Source organism: Rhinopithecus bieti, unplaced genomic scaffold (assembly GCF_001698545.2).
Source record: "Rhinopithecus bieti isolate Rb0 unplaced genomic scaffold, ASM169854v2 scaffold_32955, whole genome shotgun sequence".
In the NCBI taxonomy this organism is placed as follows: Eukaryota; Metazoa; Chordata; class Mammalia; order Primates; family Cercopithecidae; genus Rhinopithecus; species Rhinopithecus bieti.
The window spans coordinates 2,917,776-2,938,811 of record NW_016814423.1 but is presented as its reverse complement, the minus strand read 5'-3'; the positions used below and the strand labels follow the sequence as shown (position 1 = coordinate 2,938,811).

Genomic DNA, 21,036 nt, shown 5'->3' with positions numbered 1-21,036 from the left:
ACCACTGTGCCCTCATCGACCTCAGGCTTTTCCTCTCCTCTCCTCTCCTCTCCTCTCTCCCTATCTTACAGATGGAGTCCCACAGAGTGTATTCTAGACTGGGATGAGGTCAAGGTCAAGAAAGCTTAAATGTCTGTAAATTTCTTTAGTACGGGTTCATGTGGGGAACTTCTTGGGGAATAAATATCAATACTAGTTTTTATTGGGTAGATACAGGTTTACAGTTTTACTACTGATAATAGAGTTGCTGAAGAAAAACAGGCCCACTCACTCTTGGAAATGGTCCTGTAAACCTGTCTACACTCTCCTGCTTAAGAAATGAAACACAGCAAATAGGAATGCAGAAAAACACTGGGGGCTGGGCACGGTGGCTCACGCCTGTAATCCCAGCACTCTGGGAGGCTAAGGCAGGTAGATCACAAGGCCAGGAGTTGGAGACCAGCCTGGCCAGCATGGTGAAACATCGTCACTACTAAAAATACAAAAATTAGCCGGGTGTGGTGGTGCACACCTGTAGTCCCAGCTACTCGGGAGGCTGGAGCAGGACAATCAACCGAACCCGGGAGGTGGAAGTTGCAGTGAGTGGAGACTGCACCACTGCATTCCAGCCTGGGTGACAGAGTGAGACTTTGTCTCAAAACAAACAACAGAAAAACATTGGGGATGTACCAAATAGTTCTCACTTATCCTACAGGGAGACGCTGTCAGAAGCCCCACTACGGAAACATCCCAAGGCCTACTATTACCTAAGATGACACCACTCAGCTGTGCAGGCTTTCTCCCTGACACAGGAAACCATTCACAGACATTACCTCATCCCTCTCATCTCCTATCAAACCTGTGAGGCAGGTAACAGAAGGTATCCTCATTTTACCTGTGGTGAAATTGCTGCCCAAGCATCAGAACTTCCCACTCTGCACACACTCCAAGTGTCCCTGACACCAGCATAGACTTAAGAAGTGGGCATCTCTGGCTTATTCTGGGACCAAGTGCTAAAGTGCAAATGGATCTCTCTACCCCAATTCATCACGAGAGAAAAATCTGGTTTAAAATGTGAGCCTTATTCTAGGCAGCTATCTCATCTAAGGTCATCCGACTTGGGCAGCAATTTTAGTACTTTACAAGTCAAGTATGTTTGCAGAAACTCTAGCAACTGCAAGAACCCATCAGAGCTCCTATACTGCCATCTGCCATGTGTTTTTGTAGGAATTCTTTCTCAAAGTTGCTTGTTCGGGGATTTAAGCTCATAGAAGTTAGTATGTAAAGGACAATTAACAAGCGACCTTCTTCCTGAAGGATGTAAATCTCTACTTTCCACCAGTGGCTTCCAAGAAAACAAGAGAGTCACTTTGGGGAGATATGACATGAGAAAGGTACTAACGGCAAGAAATTTCCTTCAGCCTTGGAGTCCGTGGAAATATGGGGGCAGAGGCCTGGGGGTGGAAAAGTGTCCTGCCACCAGTCAAGCAGGAAAAGCTGGCCCCAACTGTTTTTTACTTTGCTTCTTCTAACAGGTGAATGCCTTCTCAGTACACAGTTCCTCCTCTCACAGCCACATCACCAAAGCCAGGCACTTGCACAGAAAGCCTCCTCTCTCCCTATTGGCTTCAAAAGCTCTCTTTAGCTTTCAGATGCCCCCGTGACACTCCGTAGCTTCCTCCCAAGGCCTACGGCTCCGCTTCACATCTGGTTTCCTGATGTATTACCCACCACCAACCAGGACTACTTGTTCTTCTCCTTTATCCCCGCATACAGCTACCTCCCTTTCCAGTCCACTGGAAATTCCATTTTTTCTAGTTACTTAAACTAAAAAACACCCCAGAGTCTATGATTTGACAAGTGGACCTGTACCCCAATCCGTTTTCCCAATAATTTTCTCAATAAATGTAACTGGTGTGATTTAAGCGTTAAACTATTTCTTACCAAAGCAACTTTTACACCAAAACAACAAACTGTAATAAGGAAGGCTACCAGGAATTGACCTTCATACACCTGGGCCCAGAATGAGCACCACCAGATGATACAGGGTTTGATGTGTATGTGATGACGTCTGCTTCAGAGACTGCCATTGTTAAGCATGGTATATCCAGTGGAACAGCCCTCCACCTCCCTTACCTAACCCCACCAATCAGTGCAGTGTCCTTGTTATAGGTCACCTAAAACACGGAGAAACAATAGCCAAGGCAAAGGTCTTCCAGTGTGGCCGATTCACAGGTCAAGAAACAAACCTAGGTACACAGCCTGATTCTACTGTCCGCTCTGGTCACATCAAGGGCCTAGATAACTGTCCAAGGAAGGAAGCCCGTCAGGCTACAAAGGCTAACACTGAGCTCCTCCTGCGAGGCCTCCCAGGGAAACCTTCCTGCTATATGTTGCTTATCAATTAATGTAAAACTTGGAAACTGGCCTCAAGTAATGACACTGGATGTGCAGTTCTGTATATATGTGCAGAGTTGTCAAAGGCTAGCTGGTTAGAGTTCTGGGGTATAATCAAGGGGTTTTTCCTAATTTGGACTAGATCTGCAGTCTTCACACTGAACTATGCATGAGCCCCAGGGGATGGGGGGTAGATGTTTTCATCTCTTCTATACATTGGGCTTCTGGCTGTCGTGTCTTTTAAAGAAAGGGTTTCCACTTCCAAAAGTGGGTAAATTTTAAAATACTGTGAAAGCGGGATGGACCCTCAGTGTCTAGAGATAAACAGAATAATCTTCTTCCTTGCTTCTCCAGCTCATTCACTTGTCCGGTCAGAAACTCAGAAATTAGGAGAAAGTAGGCTTCACAATGATTTTAAAATGCATCTTAACCATCTTAATCTAATCTCGGCTCATTCCTCAGACATTTTCTGAAAAAGGCAAACATAAACTGCCCATCTACAGCCACTTAGAGGGCTGATCCTCCCTCTTCAGCAAGGTGTGCAGTAGTGACTGGAGGCGCACTTACAACCTTAGCCATGGGGTTCAGGCACTCCATCCACCATATCTGCTTTGTGACCTCCTAGCCAGACCCTCCTAACTTGCCTTCCAGGTATTTTTACCTTTAGCAGAGTCTGTTCTAACATAAGACTTAATATGTCTAGTAATTACTGAAATTGATGTAGTTTCAGACATTCCAAAGATGAAGTATTCCAGGATTGTTATCAGGGATTGTACTTGTTCCCCATCTCAGGGGACTACGGTTTGGTCCCAGAGGGGCTGTTCCCCCTTTCCTCCAAAGGAAATACCAGATTTGAACCAACCATAACACTGTGGCTGACAAGACTTAACTCAAGTATTTAATAGCTGCACAAAAAACTTCCTAATAAAGAGCTTATTCTGCATAATTAGCAAAGAAAGACACCCAGCCATTTAAACATAATTTATGTACATTTATGGCTTTATACAATTATAGCAAAGATTGTTCTTGTGTCTGTAAGTACATCAACATCATCAGGCACTTCTCAGAGAGTATCGGAGAACAGGAACGTGGAATCTGCACTGTTACTAAACTCGGGTAGCGAAATGCAGGAGGCATGACTACGTCCTGATGGGACTTACATGGCCATCCCTGGCCACACTGCCAGGCTGTGCCCACCTCAAGGAGAGGCCAACTGTAATGCCAGGCTGGTCTGTTCGCATAAACCACAATGCATTTTTTTTTTAAATGAATGATTATTCCCAAACTAAAACCAGAAAAGAAACTTCTCTTTTAAAATTAGTTATAAATTAAGAACTCTTAAGAGCTTGAATGTAAGAATTTTAAGTTGGGGCTGGGGTTATTGGTAGCATATATCCAGCAGTTGAACAAGTCCAATTTGTATATCGTTGGAGAATGATTTCCATTTTAAGTGTCCTTATCCTCTTCTTGGGATGTTCCATTGATTTACTTCTCACTGGGATACATTTGCTCATTAATTTAGACTTTGTCAGTTTGTCAAAGCAGAACTTTCCAAGTAATACATCTATTACCTAAATATATTCCATACGTCTATATTACGGAAACAATACATCTTTATATTTAAAATATCTGAATAGCTCTATAATACAATATGCTTTTAATAACAGTACAAACCAGAGAAAATAAATCAAACAAGGCTGCATAGGTGATATCATTTGCACATTTCACAAAGCAATCATGTACAATAACTGATATATACTCATTACTCCAGAAAGTCAGTATTCTTACAGGAAAAAAAAACTACCAGAGGCCACATAATGTTTGCTTTCCAGACAGACCAGATGCTTTTCCCTGGACCTCACTGTTGTCAGAGAGCTACCCAGGATTCATGTCAGGATTTCAACACACAATGGCGGCTTGGGGGAGGTATAATTACCCAGACTCAGGAGGAAGAAACATTTTCCTAAGAGCTACTCTATGAAGTAGTAAGATTTTAACAGTGATTTTAAGTGTAGTTGTCTCTTCAATGAACAAATGGGGGCTCTGAGGTTCCTTGTATTATGGTGCAGTAATGGCATGGGAGGAAAGTGACAGTACGTAGTAATAGAAATGAGTACACAAGTACTTTGGCACCAAGTTCAATTACACACCCGGGAGGCCGTGCTTAGAGGAACTCGGGTTTCTAAAACCAGTTATGTCTTGGAGTGCCCAAAAATGAGGATGGTTAGAGTGGTGGTGGTTCAATGAATCTTCAAAAAAAAGATCACAGTGTGAAGCTTACAACAGAGCTGGCTTACTGTAGGCAATCTTATCAGGAACACTTGTGTTCTTGTTAAACATTTAGGAACTACCAAGCCAAAGAAGACGCAATTAACATACAAGACAAAGCAAGTGTGATGTGGACTATATACAGAAAAATTAGATCCCTCTCAAGAACGCAAGAGGAACAGTGAGTGCTGTGCACCTGTTCTCTTCATTGTGATGACTTTGGGCTTTCCACATGACTTGAAAATACTGATGGACTGAATAGGACACAAAGCCAATTAATTTGGTCTGTCAGTTACAGGTAATTGGGAAGTAATAAAACCATAATGATAGGAATTACAGTTTAGGTTGCTACAGGCTAAAGACATTTTCGAGTTCTTAAGCCAAGGCTTTTAACATAATCTCAATGCACAACTTACAGCTGGAAGTTTTCAAATAAATCTCCCCAATTTTTAAGTAAGTTCTATTCCATTTGCTACCCATCTGAACTTATGAACATAAACTCTACAAACCACACAAGTCCCATTTTTAAATTCCCTCCTTCCACTTGAACTTCCACAGTGTGCTAAGTAACCTAATCTGCAGCAGAAGGGAGAATGGGAAGAAGTGTGAGTGTTGACATAATTCCTCAAGGCAGAACTACAAAACCAACCTCCACCTGGACTGAAATAAGAGCAAAGAATTACGAGGGGAAACTTTCGCTAAAGCTCAGCTAAAAATGGTGAAGTGGATCAAAATCCCTTGTTTGACAAAGGACCATTGCTTTAGATGCAGATCTCCCTTTTCTGATCTGCAAACATTATGAGGCCTCCCAGGACTACAGAGGTCTCTAGAGAAGACTTGTTGCTATGCAGTGCGCATAGTTCAGTAGAAGCAGATGAAATTTCTTTAAAATACATACATAAAAACATATTAAGTTATCCTAAATATGAAACGCAAAGTGTCCATAACTATACATCACTTTCCTGCCCAAATAGGGCCTGAAACGTTGAGTATGCAAGTACTAATTACAATGATTTAAGATTAGTCAGAAACATCACTAAGTAGCATCCCAAAGTGTACAAACCAGTTAAGCACGTATAAAATTAGTACTAATCCAGTTAGAATACAAAATGAAAATTATGAATGCTGCCCCAAATATCTGTGGTTCCACAAAATTTACAAGCCGACTATGTAACAAAGTAGACTCTAGTTTTAAGAAAACATTATTACAGTTCAGTATCTATTCCAAAAATGTTCTTAAGTCCCACCAATAACGTCAAAAATCATCTGGAAATTAGAACCATTTGAATGTTTGTACAAATTTGCAAATAACAAAATAAACAAACAAAAAAAAAATAGAAAAGACCTGTACAAAGCTGGCATTTAACCTTTTTTTTCCAAAAGTTTAACAAGTCCATTAATTTAGCAGATTGATAACAGGCTACTTGGTTCTCATGTGAATTCTGTGGCAACGTGAACAGGTCCAAAGCTGTTCAATGGAGGTGCAGAATGGAGATTCAGTTCTTTGTGATCCGTCAGTTCCGCAGAAAACAGGTAGTACAAACCAAAGTTTAACTTATCAAGACATGAGACCCATCACAGTATTACAAAAAGAGTATAAACTTTCCTTGGACCAAATGGATATTTAAAAAAAAAAAAAAACAACACACACACAAATACAATCTGTATCTACTGCTTATATACAAAACGTGAAAGCACACCAGGATCTGAAAATCTTTTCTGCAATTATATGGTGTAGTGAGTTTGGCACTTCATTGTAATGAAATTTCCAATGGCACAGTCCTTATCTACAGCAGCACATAACCTGCACACATTGGGCAAACATCCTGTACAGGAAAAATGTCTTTGCTGCCAAGTCTGACGAAAGGAAAAAAGGAAGGTTTTTTTTTTGTTTGTTTTGTTTTTAAACCAAGAAAACTAAAAGGGAGTTGGTGAAGGACATCTTTGGACTGCTTCTCTCAGTTCCTGCTGTCAGACAATCTGAAGTACTTTTAAGTGTAACCTAGGAAAAAACACATACACACACACACACACATACACACACAATGAAAATATAGCCAAATTAAAATCAATTCAACTTAACATGTTAAGAGTGGCAGACATACTTAGGGGCAAGAAGCTAGAGCTTTCTCAAACAGCTCTAAAATCATTCAATGAGGAAAATTCTACTTTACAAAAAACCCTTCAGCATTTGATTTATATCAAATGTATTCATTTATTGAAGAGCTACTAAAAGATGCAGCCATCGAACTGTCAAAAGAAATCTTTAAAGCAGTTAAAGGAAGCTTCCTTCTGTTTAAGCTATGAAGGAAAATTGATAAGCTGCAAAAAGGACAGAGAATGAATGATAAAAGATCCCTCTCTGCAAGGGGCAGTCAGTTGACATCAAAGATGTGCTAACCATGGCAAGTTACTGTGTTCCTCTCTTTTAAGTTCTATTTTTCAAAAGGTCTTTTGATATTGGGGTGAACTTACCTGCTCACTAATCCTCAGCCTGACACCCAGCTATGTGTCGTCGTCTTGACACTGTGCGGGAAGCTTTGGTTGGGCAACACATTGTCAAAATTAAAATCCAATGTATCTCCATCCATGAGGTCATTCCGAATGATGGATTCCATGTCACAGTCTAAGCGCTCAATGAACATGCCATCCAAGTCACTTGGGAGCTTCTCCTGGTGGAGAAGGCCCATTCTGCCATAGCCATTGCAGCTGCTCATGGAGGAGTAGCCCCCCAGGGCACTCATCTGCATGGGGTGGGGCAGAGGCACTTGTACAGGTGTCTTCACTTGGGTCAGGCGGTTCATTCCCGAGGTGTGGGGCATGGTGCTTACCGTGTGGGACAGGGCACGCCCATTAACTGCAGATGACTGCTGAGCGTGTCCAGGGTGGGTATGGGAGTTGGGATTCATCATTTTGTTATGAGATGCCTGGCTGCCATAGGTTGACATGACCGAATTAGGGCCCATCATGACGTTCTGGCCCAGAACCCGGCTGTTGGGTTGAGCTACCCCAGGATCAACTGGTGTCATAATGTCATTGTGGGGAGGAGAGTCAGAAGTCAGCAACTCCTTCAAGAGTCCAGGTGCACAGTTATACTGACTCATCCCTCCATAACTTGACTTATTGTCCTGAAGTGTTTGCATAGGCATCTGGGGTAAAGGGCTCATGCTGGATTGGCCATATGTATATTTTTGGTAGTTTGGGCTGGGTGAATTCAAACTGGTGTTTGGTGGCGCAAACGAGTAGCATGGTGTCTGCTGCATCATGGTGCCAGGTGAGGACTGGGTCGACACAGTTAATGATGTTGGTGATGAGAGAAGGTTGAGATTATCCAAAAGATTTTCCATGTTTTCGGGATTGCTTATCTCAGACAGACTGGGTAAAGTAGAGGCCATCTTTGCGGCAGATGGCGGGTACACCATAGAATGCACATCCCCTTCTCCAAGATCATCCTGTTCGGTCATAATGGGTGAGAGTCTCCCACTAATAGTACTAGCATTTGAGCTAGTTCGAGGGCGAAATGTACTCCAGTTATCAAAGTCGTCGTTGCTATGAGAGCCAGGGCTTGCAGGCCACTTGGAAAACTGTGATCCAGGGCTGTCCCCAGCACCCTCCTGGCCAGACTGGAGGGATGCTTTCTTCTTGGCAGCTCGGCTTCGGCTCTTAGCAAATTTACTGTTGTTGTCCATGGATGCGGCTCTTCTCCTGGGAGATTTCCCGCTCTTGCCGCCCTCTGGATTGAGCATCCACCAAGAACTTTTTCCAGTTCCTTCATTCTGCACACGAATGAACTTGCTGTGTAGGGACAGATTATGACGAATTGAATTCTGTAAGGCAAAACATCTTATTAGAAGTACAATACTTCTCTGCTTGCAAAACTTACTATTCTACATGTATTACATGGAAAACAAGTAAAAAATCTTAAGAGTGTGTGGTACAGATTTTCATCTGAACAGTCCTAATGGCTCTGAAGTCACTACAAAAGATCTCAAATAGCATAGGAATAAATAGTATCTTATCTTAAAAACAGTATCTGTGGCTGGGCACGGTGGCTCACGCCTGTAATCCTAGCACTTTGGGAGGCCCAGGCGGGCGGATCACGAGGTCAGAACATCAAGACCATCCTGGCTAAAACAGTGAAACCCCGTCTCCACTAAAAATACAAAAAATTAGCAAGGCGTGGTGGCACACGCCTGTAGTCCCAGCTACTCGGGAGGCTGAGGCAGGGGAATGACGTGAACCTGGGAGGTGGAACTTGCAGTGAGCCGAGATCGTGCCACTGCACTCCAGCCTGGGCGCCAGAGCAAGACTGGGTCTCAAAAAAAAAAAAAAAAATCTGTATTTTAATTTAATGAAGGGATAAAATTTAATAGAAAGTATTGAAATACCTCCTTTTATACAGCTATATTTTATGGAAAAATCACAGGAACTGGTTTTAATAACCGCTTAAATTTTGCTTAGCTACAACAGTACTCTGTATCAAAGTGCTATCAAAAACCCCTTCCATTCTACTATCCTTAAAACTACTGCCAATTCTCTTCAGTCTGAACATGTGCCCTTTACATAAAGAAATTTTATATCACTGGGCCCACATGCTCATAGAAACAAAAAAGATGAAAGAATATAGAGAATATAGGCCAGGCATGGTGGTTCACACCTGTAATCCCAGCACTGTGGGAGGCCAAGGCAGGCATACCACCTGAGGTCAGGAGTTCAAGACCAGCCTAGCCAACATGGTGAAACTCCATCTCTACTAAAAATACAAAAATTAGTCGGGTGTAGTGGCAGTCGCCAGTAATCCCAGCTACTTGGGAGGCTGAGGCAGGAGAAGGAGACTGCACTGAGCTGAGATCACTTCAGCCCGGGTGACAAGAGTTAAACACTCTGTCGCAAAAAGAAAAAAAAAAGAATATAGAGCTGATCAAGAATTAAAGGCCCCCAAATTAGTAAGACTTGGATTCATTCACACTTTTAAAGTCCATTAAGCAAATACAAGTGAATATAAGGAAAACAGAGTCATTGCTTTTGTATTTGAGAAAGCTGATCTGCCAAAAGAAATTTTTGTTTTATTTCAAGTAGTGCCCCTACCCTCCAGTTCTACCAACAACCAGTAGTATGAGTAGGATGCACCAACTAACTCCATGACACACCTCCACGTAGCCAGAGGCTACACTGTCCAAACAGACAACCTGGGATGGGAAGAAATGACAAAGAATGCAAAGAGCTCTAACACTCAAGCTAGCGCAGCTTCATGACTAATCATGCCACGTTTATCATCCGTAGGCCAACTAGGGAAGAAAAACCAACCATTTTTCTTTGGAGTACTTGGGTGGCTCTGCTACTTACTTACCTAGGTGACCTTGGGAAGCTGCCTAGCCCCTAATGTCTCTTAAGTTTCCTCACCTGTAAAGCAGGGATAAATTATAGAACCTTATCAGGGTTGTTACATGTATTAAATGAGATACATAAAAATGCTCAGTGGTGCCTGGCATGTAAGCAGTCACCATTAAGGGAATATTAGACCCCAACTTAGAATAGTGGTATCCTGCGCCCCCAAAGTCCTGCTCCCCTATTCCTATTCAGTGTGGCGTGTATAGGAGCTTAGAAGTAGTAGAGATACAAACCCACAACTGCAAATACATGGTGAAAGGGGCCAGAGGTGGTCTCTCCAAGTTTCAGTAGAAACACCAGAGCCAGGCTGCAGATGAGAAAGTCATGGTTTGATTTACCTCCTCTACAACACACAGTAAGACGGTGTTCAGGAGAGTCCATGGGACACGTGGAAAAGGAGACGAGGGAAACGCTGTGAGCTCCCCAGGGGGAAGGGCCTCGTCTTACAGCTTCTGGCTCCCAGCACAGTACAGGGCACACAGCCACTGCAACTTGTTCATTCAGCAGCCTGTTTCCTCAGAGGTCTGCTCCCAAGGCCAGGAGTGGGATTCTGGGTGTCCTAAGACCCTGGAATGTGCACAGTCTCCCAGCTTTCTTGGCCTCATCTGCCAAATGGATGCAAGGCTCAGCTGACCATGCCCCCTGCATCTCTGCAGGCCCTCTTCTCAACCACAAAAAGGCTCTGGCTGGATTTGTGGTCACCCAGGGGTGCAGCCACAGCGCCCACATCCTCATGCCATTGACATGGGCCCCCCCAGGACCGAGTGCCAACCACTGCGCCTGAGCAGAGCCTCTGCACAGCAGGATAAGGCCTGGCTCCAACATGAACTGGGAGAGAAGTCTTCTCTCATTAAAAGGTGGTAGAAGAGAGAAAATGGAGGGGCCTCACTTTCTAAAGGGAGATGCAAAAGTCAGGGTAAGGCCCAGCAGTCACGGCTCAGAAATCCACATTTCAAAATGCCCTCTGACTTCTGTACTCATTCCGCCTAAAGATTTCAACACGGCAGCTACATGACAAGCCCTCCTGCCAGAGCATACAGTGAGTGTGAGAGTGGGGAAGACACCACCAGAGCCCCAGATTCCCAGCTGGAGCGGAGCAGGTGTGTGAGTGCATGGCAGTGACTGTCTCCTGTTCCCAAGACTCCCTGCCTTCCTCCGCACCCAAGATCTACCCTCACCTTGAGACATGCTGTGAGGAGGGCCAGGGCCTTAAAGTCGGTACAGGAATCCCTAAAAGAGGCCAGGGAGTACATTTCCCTCCCATCCTATTTCATTCCCCTAAGATTCCCAAATTCCTATGGGAAGGCGCTACACACACACATGCATGCTCTCACAGAGCCATAGCCTTGTCTGCTACACTCACCAACCCCAGTGGAACAGAGTTCTTAATTCCTCCTTAATATCAGCAGGCCTGCCCCTGGGGTAGCGCTGGAATGCAGCCCTGCACTCTGACCCTGACGTTTTCTATACACTGGATTGGAAGTCCAGGCATTTGCACAATATTCCATCATGACAGTTTTGTTCTTTGAACACAATAGACACACAGATAAGCTCCGATGAAATCTCTGGAGGAGAGGAAGCTTGACTCCTGTCCCTGTCACATTTAGTTAATGATAAAGGGGGAAGAAAGATCTTCCCAGATAGAAGCTTCCTGGTTGTTGCACTGACTTGGGGAGAGTCGGTGAAGTTCTCTAACATTCATGATAAGCCTGTCAGATCACTGGCAAGCGCAGCTGGGGTCATATTTAAAAGACTACAGGAGACATAATAAGGAAATCTTTAAAATAGTCAAGAAGCATTCACTAACTCAGGTGGGACATATACTAATTTAGACTTAAAAAAAAAAAAAGCCACAGCAGTCTCTTACTTATCAAAACATCATATTACATATTTTTCTAAGAGGACATTTCAGGTCGCTCTTTGAGTAACAGAGCTGTCTCCTAACTTTGCCAACAATTAAATTTTTTCCGAACAGGAAAAGGTTTGCTGTGCAGGGCTTGTTACATAAATTCCTGTTTTTCACACAGCCAGCAGGACATTAAAGAAGCTACGGTTTCTAGGGGGTGGGGTTTGAAAAGGTAAATCTTGTAAAAATGTGTTGCTATTAACGACGTTGTGTCTGCACTCCTCTACCGGCCACGAGAGAGGCTAGATGAAAGAGCAGTTCACCAGAGGGACTCCGCAGCAGAGCCGCGTGGCACTGCTGGGCTCTGAGATATTATGCCCTTGAACTCCCAACAAATATTACCTGAGGACAGAGACAGGGTGTCAGGACAGAGGCTCATGCCCTGTCAATCACTTGCCCAAATCCAGCGGTTTCTACATGACAACAGTAGAGAAACACAAGTCAGCCAATCTCCTCTCCACTAGCTTGTTTCTCTGCACCACTCACAAGCCTCTGCCATCTGCGTGCCTGGCCACCCCAAGCAGTGCAGCATGTGCTTCCTGGGAAGCCTGACCCAATGAGCTCCACAGACGGGGGAGTTGGGGAACCCCGACATGGTGTACTTGCTTGTTCAACCTGCTCTGCTAGCTGTTCTATGTTCAGATTCTGAGCTCCTTAAAGAGCAAAGGGCCGAAGTTTGTCTTTACTTTCTAATACCATAGCCTCAATAAATGTTGCTTGAACCCCAAAAAACATTACAAGGAAAATACGGTATCTTAAACACTACACATCTCCATCCATTTGAGTACCAACTCATGTCAACTAGCATTTACTGGAAACTATTTTGTGTTAGGAGTAGTGAAAGACATGAAGGAAAGAGACACAGAACATGCCCTCCAGAAGCTTTTCATCTACCTGGGGAGAAAGTGAGTCCAGCTTTTGATGTACCTGGGGAGAAAAGAGCCACTTAATAGGACAGAAAACAACACAACCCACAGACTGTCCAGAAGCATGGACCTTTTCTTTCCAAAGGCTGCCACCCTGCCCTCCATGCCCCAGTTTCTGTCTCAGCCCAACTGTCCCCTCCAGAAGCATTTCTTGATGACCTCATCCCATCCTACAGCTCTAACATGGGACCTTGCTTACTCACCCCTCTTTATGATTCCACTATGTTGGGTCCCTGGCGGGGGGCATGCCTGGCTCCCCACTACACTGTGAGCTGCTCAAGTGAGCACAGGGACTTTTGTCTGTCTTCTTGTACACTGTATCCTCACAGCGCCAACACCATATGGGGCACTCAAGTAACAGTTGAACAGATTAGTATTTCCCACATTTACAGGGTTGTTGCGAAGATTAAATGAGATAGTATGCGTGGAAAGGCTTACCTTAATCTCTACTAGCTAATGTTATTGTTATCACTACTGGCATAATAGCAGCCATAAAATAACATATGTCTGTGTTTTACAGACCTATCTATGTCATAAACATTAGTCTTATTTCTTTATAACCACACGATGCAGCTCTCACTTAACATGAGGCTTTTTGGTATGTTAATTACTGGAAAGATTGACTGGTTTGGGAAAAACAATTTTTCTCTTCACACTAGATATTGCCTCAGAACTGATTCAAATACTAAGGTAAGTCTGTCAGTGCCCTGGTCAGCCAGTGTCACTAGAATACTTAAGTCTTCTCAAGGTGCTGCAGCCAAGCCACATGTGCAGGCATTACACATTGCTGGGGCCAGGGCCCTCCAAACTCTGGACACAGTCAGCATGTGCAGAGCAGCAGCAGGGGTTGGCAGAGCAGGGACCTCAACAGGCCAGTTGGGAGGCTCCACGAGGGATGGTTCCAACTGAGCACTGCTATTCTATTCCCTCACTGTTCTGCCTCTGTGGCTGGAAGAAGTGAGGTGCTGAGGCTGGTCCCCAGAGATCCCTGAGGACACAATGCCCTCCCCAGGATGCTCCCAGCTGTCTAAGGCAATCATTAGATAGCCATTGAAGTGCAGGATGAAATCTTTACAACTTTCATTTACTTTAATTTTTTTTTTTTTCTTTAAAGACGGAGTCTTGCTGTGTTGCCCAGGCTGGAGTGCAGTGGCACGGTCTTGGCTCACTGCAACCTCTGCCTCCCGGTTCAAGCAATTCTCCTGCCTCAGCCTCCCGAGTAGCTGGGATTACAGGCACCTGTCACAATGCCCAGCTAATTATTTGTATTTTTAGTAGAGGCGGGGTTTCACCACATTAGCCAGGCTGGTCTTGAACTCCTGACCTCGTGATCTGCCTGCCTTGACCTCCGCAAAGTGTTGGGATTACAGGCGTGAGCCACCGCGCCCGGCCTACTTTAAATTTTTTATCTCAGTCTTTTAAAATTCTTATTTGTGAATGTATTATGTAATACCCACAATATATTTAAAGTGTATAAACAAGTATGTTTTATCAAAAGGGTATGTGATTTTTTTTTTTTTTAATAAAAACCATTTACAGACCACTAGTCAGTCTTTCACGGTAGCCTTCTAGGAGCCTGAAGGCCCCAATAAAGATGATCAAACCAGCAGAACTAGCTCTAAGTCAAGTCTAGGTTGACTTTGCCCCCATCCTTCAAGACTGGGTTGAAAAAAAAGAGACCTGGTCCCACCCTCTGCTTGCAGCTCTCTACCTCCTCAGAGCTGAGCCTGGCCGCCTTCCCAGCCACTTCTCTTCACCCTGGCCTGGAGACTCACATCCCCAAATCCTGCCTTCCAACCTGAGCTACCAGTTCACATGCATCTAGCTTGTCCCTCAGCCTATATGAAGACCACCACCTGTCAGCCAGTGATCTCCACACCACTGCTACATGCTGCATTTCTTTCTGCTTGGCAGCTCTATGATAACCCTGGTCTTTATATTTAACCAAAAACAATGCAAAATCGCAACTTATGCCTTGCTCATGAAACCCTTAGATGGCCTTCATATCCCGTGTTTCATATTTTTTATTTATTTTATAGTTTATTATATCAACTATGTATTTTACAGTTTCCTGCTGTCAATACATCTCATTCCATCCTTGCAACAGCCCTATATCAGCAGGTATTACTGGCCTCACTTTAGAAATGGAAAAGGAAAAATTAAGACTCAGAAAATGATCTGTCCAGTTAGGGCTCAAAACAAAGTTCTGTGAGTCAACCTGCAACCCCACTGCTGGCTGAAAAACTATCCCCTTGGCTTCACCACTGTTAAGAGGAATCAAAGGAACATACTTAAGGCTGAGGTTACATGTGTGCACCTTGAGGGAGCAGAAATAATTCTGTTCACTGGTTTATAAAGCTCATTTTCTGCCTTAACACAATGTGGCCGGGTGCGGTGGCTCACACCTGTAATCCCAGCACTTTGGGAGGCTGAGGCGGGCAGATCACAAGATCAGGAGTTCAAGACCAGCCTGGGCAATATGGTGAAACCCCGTCTCTACTAAAAACACAAAAATTAGCAGGGCATGGTGGCAGTGGCCTATAGTCCCAGGTACTCGAGAGGCTGAGGCAGGAGAATCACTCGAACCTGGGAGGCAGAGGTTGCAGTGAGCCGAGATCACGCCGCTGCACTCCAGTCTGGGCAACAGAGTGAGACTCCGTCTTAAAAAAAAAAAAAATTACACAATGTGATTTTCTTTTTCTAGTGGGTTCTTCTTTATGGCAGGAATCCACAGCAGCTGAAGTGTGCATTTCAGATGTGAGCATCGTCCTAGGGAAAGCCTGTGGGGACTCACAGACAAAGCAGAAAGGTCCCCAGAGACCCCCAGCTACCTAGAACTGCCTACCACCCTGCGTGAAGGTGTGAGCAACAGCCACCAAATCCAACAAAAAGAACTTCACACTCAGAAACTGGAACATATGATTAAATGAATTCATTGTCCCAGAAATTCTAGAAATTCTTTCAAAATGCTAGACAAACTAGATTTTTCCAAAGCATTTTATCTAATTTATGTGAACTTTCTCAATGTGTGCAATTGTTACGCAGGCTCCCGGCATGGTCTTTATTCCCTCCTCCTCCTTCCTCTCTCTTACACCATCTCTTCCTGCACTTCCACAAGTGAAAACAAACTAAAGTAGAAAAATCTATTCAACAGGGTTCCCATTAAGAGTTACTAATAAAACAACAACTTTTAAAAATAATCCATTTTGTTTGCAAACAGAAGGAAAACATGACCTTTTGCCAACCCTTCTTTTTACAAGAGATGTCAGTAGACACACGTTAGCAATAGATAGTATGTAAGTCAATTTTACAAAGTGTTTTACACAAGATCTGCTAAGAATAGCTAATCTACATGCTTACACCCTAGATCCTTCCATAAGGTTGGTTCATTTCCCAGAATCGTCTCCTTCTTGCCTGAATATCCTCAAAGACCACTATACCCCCCACTACGACCCGCAGTGCGCAGAGGTCTTAAAGTGTCTCCACTGATCCCAGGGCTGTGGGCAGAGACTCGTGGCCTGATAAAACCGGAAGGTACTTCGAAGGTCATCTGGTTCAACACTTTTGTTTTATATTAGGGAAACAAAGTTCAGAGAGATTGCAATGCAGATGGAAAACTTATGGGTGTTCATTTACAAAAAATAGAACCACGTGGAGCTTTAGTACTGGAAGAAATGTAAAGCAAGTACCAAGAACATGCAATATTCCTCCCCTAGCCAAGCCAATCCTTACCTATAGTCTCAAACCGTTATAGACACAAATTTAGTTCTACACAGTTTTATCTCTGACTCTAGTCATTCCAAAGGAAGGGAAAATATGACTATCCACTGTAAAAGGAATATAGGAGATTATGCTTGCATGTCAAACAGTACTAAAAAGACAAATGGAAGAACTCATAGGTGTCAGGAGAAGCTTCATGGACTTGGGAAGTACACTGTGAGGCAGAACCGGAGGTGCCGGCTCTGGAGGCAGAGTTACCTCTGGGCCCTTCTGAGTTAAGCCCTGGATCTCATCACCAAGCCTGTTTTCACATCTGTAAAACAGTTATATGCACGGATGGCATGATATACATGAAATTGCCTGGTGCATCGCCTGACACAGAGACAATAAATGCTGGCTATTTTGCTTCAGGAAGTGAAAGAATACATAAACAACAATTTTTTAAGCCATTATGAATGGCTGTAACTTGATTAAAAGTCACTCATCACAAACTTCCTGTTTAAAGGCGGCCAGCCTTCCTCAGGCTTATTTCCATGTCCTCACAACTGAGCTGCAATCCTTCATTTACAGAAAAATCGCATTTTCTCCTTGTTAAGAAAATTTTAAATGAAAGAATTTGAGCACTTAACTAGCATATTCTGTCAACTTTTGAGGTGACCTGTGTCAGAACACGTGTGTCCAGGATGTTGTTCAAGTTAAGGGAGATGCAGCAGTTATCTGATAATAGATTAATTTTTAATTTTGAACAATTTTTAAAATAGATTAGGTTTTGCTATGCTGCCCAGGCTGGTCTCCAACTCCTGGCCTCAACTGATCCTCCCACCTCAGCCTCCCAAAGTGCTGGGATTACAGGCCTGCACCACTGCACCTGACCTGATGACAAATTATATCCAGGATGGCGATTATTAGAATGATGTTCTCTCATCTCTTCGCAAATACTAGTCACCCATGACTATTTACTTTATGGAAAACAAACTCTAAAAGAGCCCTCAGGCCAGGCACGGTGGCTCACGCCTGTAATCACAGCACTTTTGGGAGGCCAAGGCAGGTGAATCACGAGGTGAAGAGATGGAGACTATCCTGGCCAACGTGGTGAAACTCCGCCTCTACTAAAAATACAAAATTTGGCCAGGTGTGGTGGCAGGTGCCTGTAATCCCAGCTATTTGGGAGGCTAAGGCAAGAGAATTCCTTGAACCCGGGAGGTAGAGGTCGCAGTGAGCCAAGATCACGCCACCGCACTCCAGCCCGGCAACAGAGTGAGACTCTGTCTCAAAAAAAAAAAAAAAAAAAAAAAAAGGCCCTAAGATGTGAAGAGGTCAAGGAGTATAAGAACATACTACAGGACAAAATGTTTGGTAAAGAGGTGCATTACAAGTAAATGGGACTGTGGTATAAAGGAACAAAGAAGGAAGAAGGGGGCCACCTTCTACAAGACGGGGGGGCAGAAAGCTTTACGACGGAGGATGCTCTGTGGTTTGTCTGATCTTTATTAGCCAAAGGCCTAAATATTCAGAGTAACATTTCAGCCAATAACCTCACACATTTAGGATTGAAGAAAAACTCTTCAGGGACAGAACAGAAAATGTACTTAATGATACTACACCATACCAAAGCTTTTGCATTTCAGAAGGTAGTAATTAAAAAGAAGCACTACAAAATTTCACTGTGTCCCACATGAGAACCCTGTAATAAAGGAAGCTACCGTTTCGTGAAAGGAAGGGCAAAGCCCTTTAATTTTCAGGAAGTGAAATGGAAGTCTCCTATACCATTCAATACTATGGGCTCTATGCAGTATCAGAAACAAAGGACCCCAAAAAGACAAACCCCAAAACAATCCAGGTGAGGCGAAAATGAGCAATAACCTTAGACACCAGCTCCAGATCACAAGGCATTCATTTTAATCGCTTTTCTTCTATAACCCCTCTGTATCAGGTACTAATGTGGACCCCTGTTTAAGAAAAGCCTGGAAAACAGAAACTATCTCACACTGTCACACGCTTGGGTTTAATGATACCACACAACCCAAACAAGGCCAGCTCTCAAATGAATGTCATCAACCCTAGCTAAGAAGGTCCCTGTGGTGGATATCCAGAGACTAAATTTCATCTAGCTAAAATTCTTCTAAATGACTTGTTTAAAGAGATCCGTAGGCGGATGGGGAACATCACACACTGGGGCCTGTCGTGGGGTAGAGGGAGGGGGGAAGGATAGCATTAGGAGGTATACCTAATGTAAATGACGAGTTAATCGGTGCAGCACACCAACATGGCACACGTATACATATGTAACAAACCTGCACGTTGTGCACACGTACCCTAGAACATAAAGTATAATAAAAAATAAAAAAAGAGTTCTGTAGGCTACCAAGGATTTCAAAGTGGAGCTTGCTTCCCCTGGGATTGATTTAGTTTTGATGCAGCCTGCAGTTACCCCTGGGGACCCTTTAACCCACTCTCCAGCTCCTCTCCAGGGAGGCACAGAAGCCAGGCATTGCCAAATCCACAGCAGACAGCCAAAACTCCGCCATTTTGCCCATCAGGGACCTAAAGGGGCCTTCCTGAAACTTCGACCAAATTTACTGGAATATCCATGCTTTTGCTACTTCCCCTAATGGCTGTCTCAGATGCAAAAGGCCCCACCATAGGAGAATATTAAGAGGAAACTCATTTGACGCTGAAGTAATTCTGCTGTTCCTAATGAAAATCTTTGTCTATTTTATAGGCCATGCAATTTTTCTAATCTGCAATGATCCTATAAACGCACAGCATTATAACACAATTAACTACCTTATCTATCTGGCTACCAAAAGACTAATGCACAACAAAGTTAAAACCAAAAACAACACATTAGCATCTACTCTCTTCTGATGAAGAAATTAAATTAGGCATAAAATAAAGCATAACCATACCAATACTTTGATCCATTTTAAAGCTTTCTAAAATTTTAAAGAACTAAAGTGAATTTTAAAGTATTCTGTCAGCATTATATTGATAAGCCTACTAATCCTGTTCGTGTTAGGTATATTCAAGGTATGTTCCTGAATTGTTTACAGAAGCCAGTGAAAAACTTTATGGATACAAATTCAGAAGCAAGAACACTGAAACTTTGACAGATTAAAATCCCTAGGACAATATCCCACCCATAGTACGTACTGTGTAGAACTGTTTTTATCCTAAATATGTTTGCTATCTGGAAAATCTAGGGAAGAATTTATCTATTGGATGCATAGTCTGTTTACTAAGAATTCTTAGTAAACAGAGTACAAAGTCTAGATTTAGGTGTTTTTTCTCCTATTTTGGGACCTAGATATGATAATTCAGATTACAAAAACAACAGCAAACTGCAATAAAGTGTAATGCCGAATTACACTACCTGCAATGTTGAGTTTTCCTGCAGGGTTTACACAGAATCTTGACACCATCTTGCCCATTATTCTGTCTAGGAAGCCTAATGCAACAATGACTTGAGACTGTCGAGTACATACCGTTTGGTGGTTACCACTCAAATATTATTCAAAGTTTGTCTCAAATCAAATAGCTTCCCAAATGGGTTGACCCAATAACAGCAAAACTATTTGGGGCCAGGTTTATGCTAAAGAGAAACTCCCCCGACCACAGAGACTGAGGCCAAGGCAGGGCTGTGGCCCAGTTTCCCACAGACATCAGGGATCCACCTGAGGAGGCAGAGCACAATTACACTCTAAGACACAGTAGGTCAGCTGCACAACAACCCTGCTGTCCACACTTTCCTTCTAAATAACACAAAAGACATGGTCCCCTCACAAACTGCTGCTCCCTCAGCACCACCAGAAGCCCAGGCGTGTTTAGGGACTCCAAAAGAAGCTCACAGAAATGTTTCAGTAATGCTGCTTTCATTAACATACCTAAAAGCCTCCATGACTCCTCCTGGCCCTCCTCAATGTGCCCACACTAACGTCACACATCCCCATCAGCACACACCTAACATGAATGAAGCCTACATTTTGCTTATTTTTAAGGTCAAATTTCCACCCCAATGGAAGCACCTGTATGAGAGCCGCATTTTCACGTCTGTTTGAAAACTTGGCACGCACTGAGCAGCAAAGAAGCCTGCAGAGCAGCCTTCACCACTGCGCATTCACTGGCACTCCACCAGATGTGAGCACATCTGTGTCAGGGGTACCCACGAGGACTTCCAGCTTAAATGCAGTTTCAGGTCAAAGCAAGCCAGCCCAGGAAGAATGTGCTTCCCCAAGATCACGCCTGGGCTAAAGGAATTCTGGAAGGCTCCAAGATGAGTCGGCCTTGGAACCACATTTAGATGACTTAAGGACATCCCACTAGGAATTCTTTGAGCTTCAGAGAGAAGGGAGAATGTCAGGTAGGACAAAAGGGATCCCTGAACCACCTGAGGGTCCCCATTTGAATGACTAAGCAAACCTTACCATATGGAGAGTTTTCCTTGTATTA

General features: G+C 43.6%; 1 protein-coding gene across 1 annotated transcript in view; it reads right to left on the bottom strand.

The window, feature by feature from the left end:
• Positions 1-3,252: 3,252 nt before the first annotated feature.
• The window catches only part of FOXO1 (forkhead box O1), a gene marked incomplete at its 5' end in the record, with an annotated part of 112,777 nt that continues 94,993 nt past the window's right edge, over positions 3,253-21,036 (bottom strand). Inside the window, 2 exons of the mRNA XM_017850159.1 lie at positions 3,253-6,646; positions 7,120-8,471. Of these exons, the coding sequence (XP_017705648.1) occupies positions 7,134-8,471 (1,338 nt within the window). The remainder of the gene's footprint in view (positions 6,647-7,119; positions 8,472-21,036) is intronic.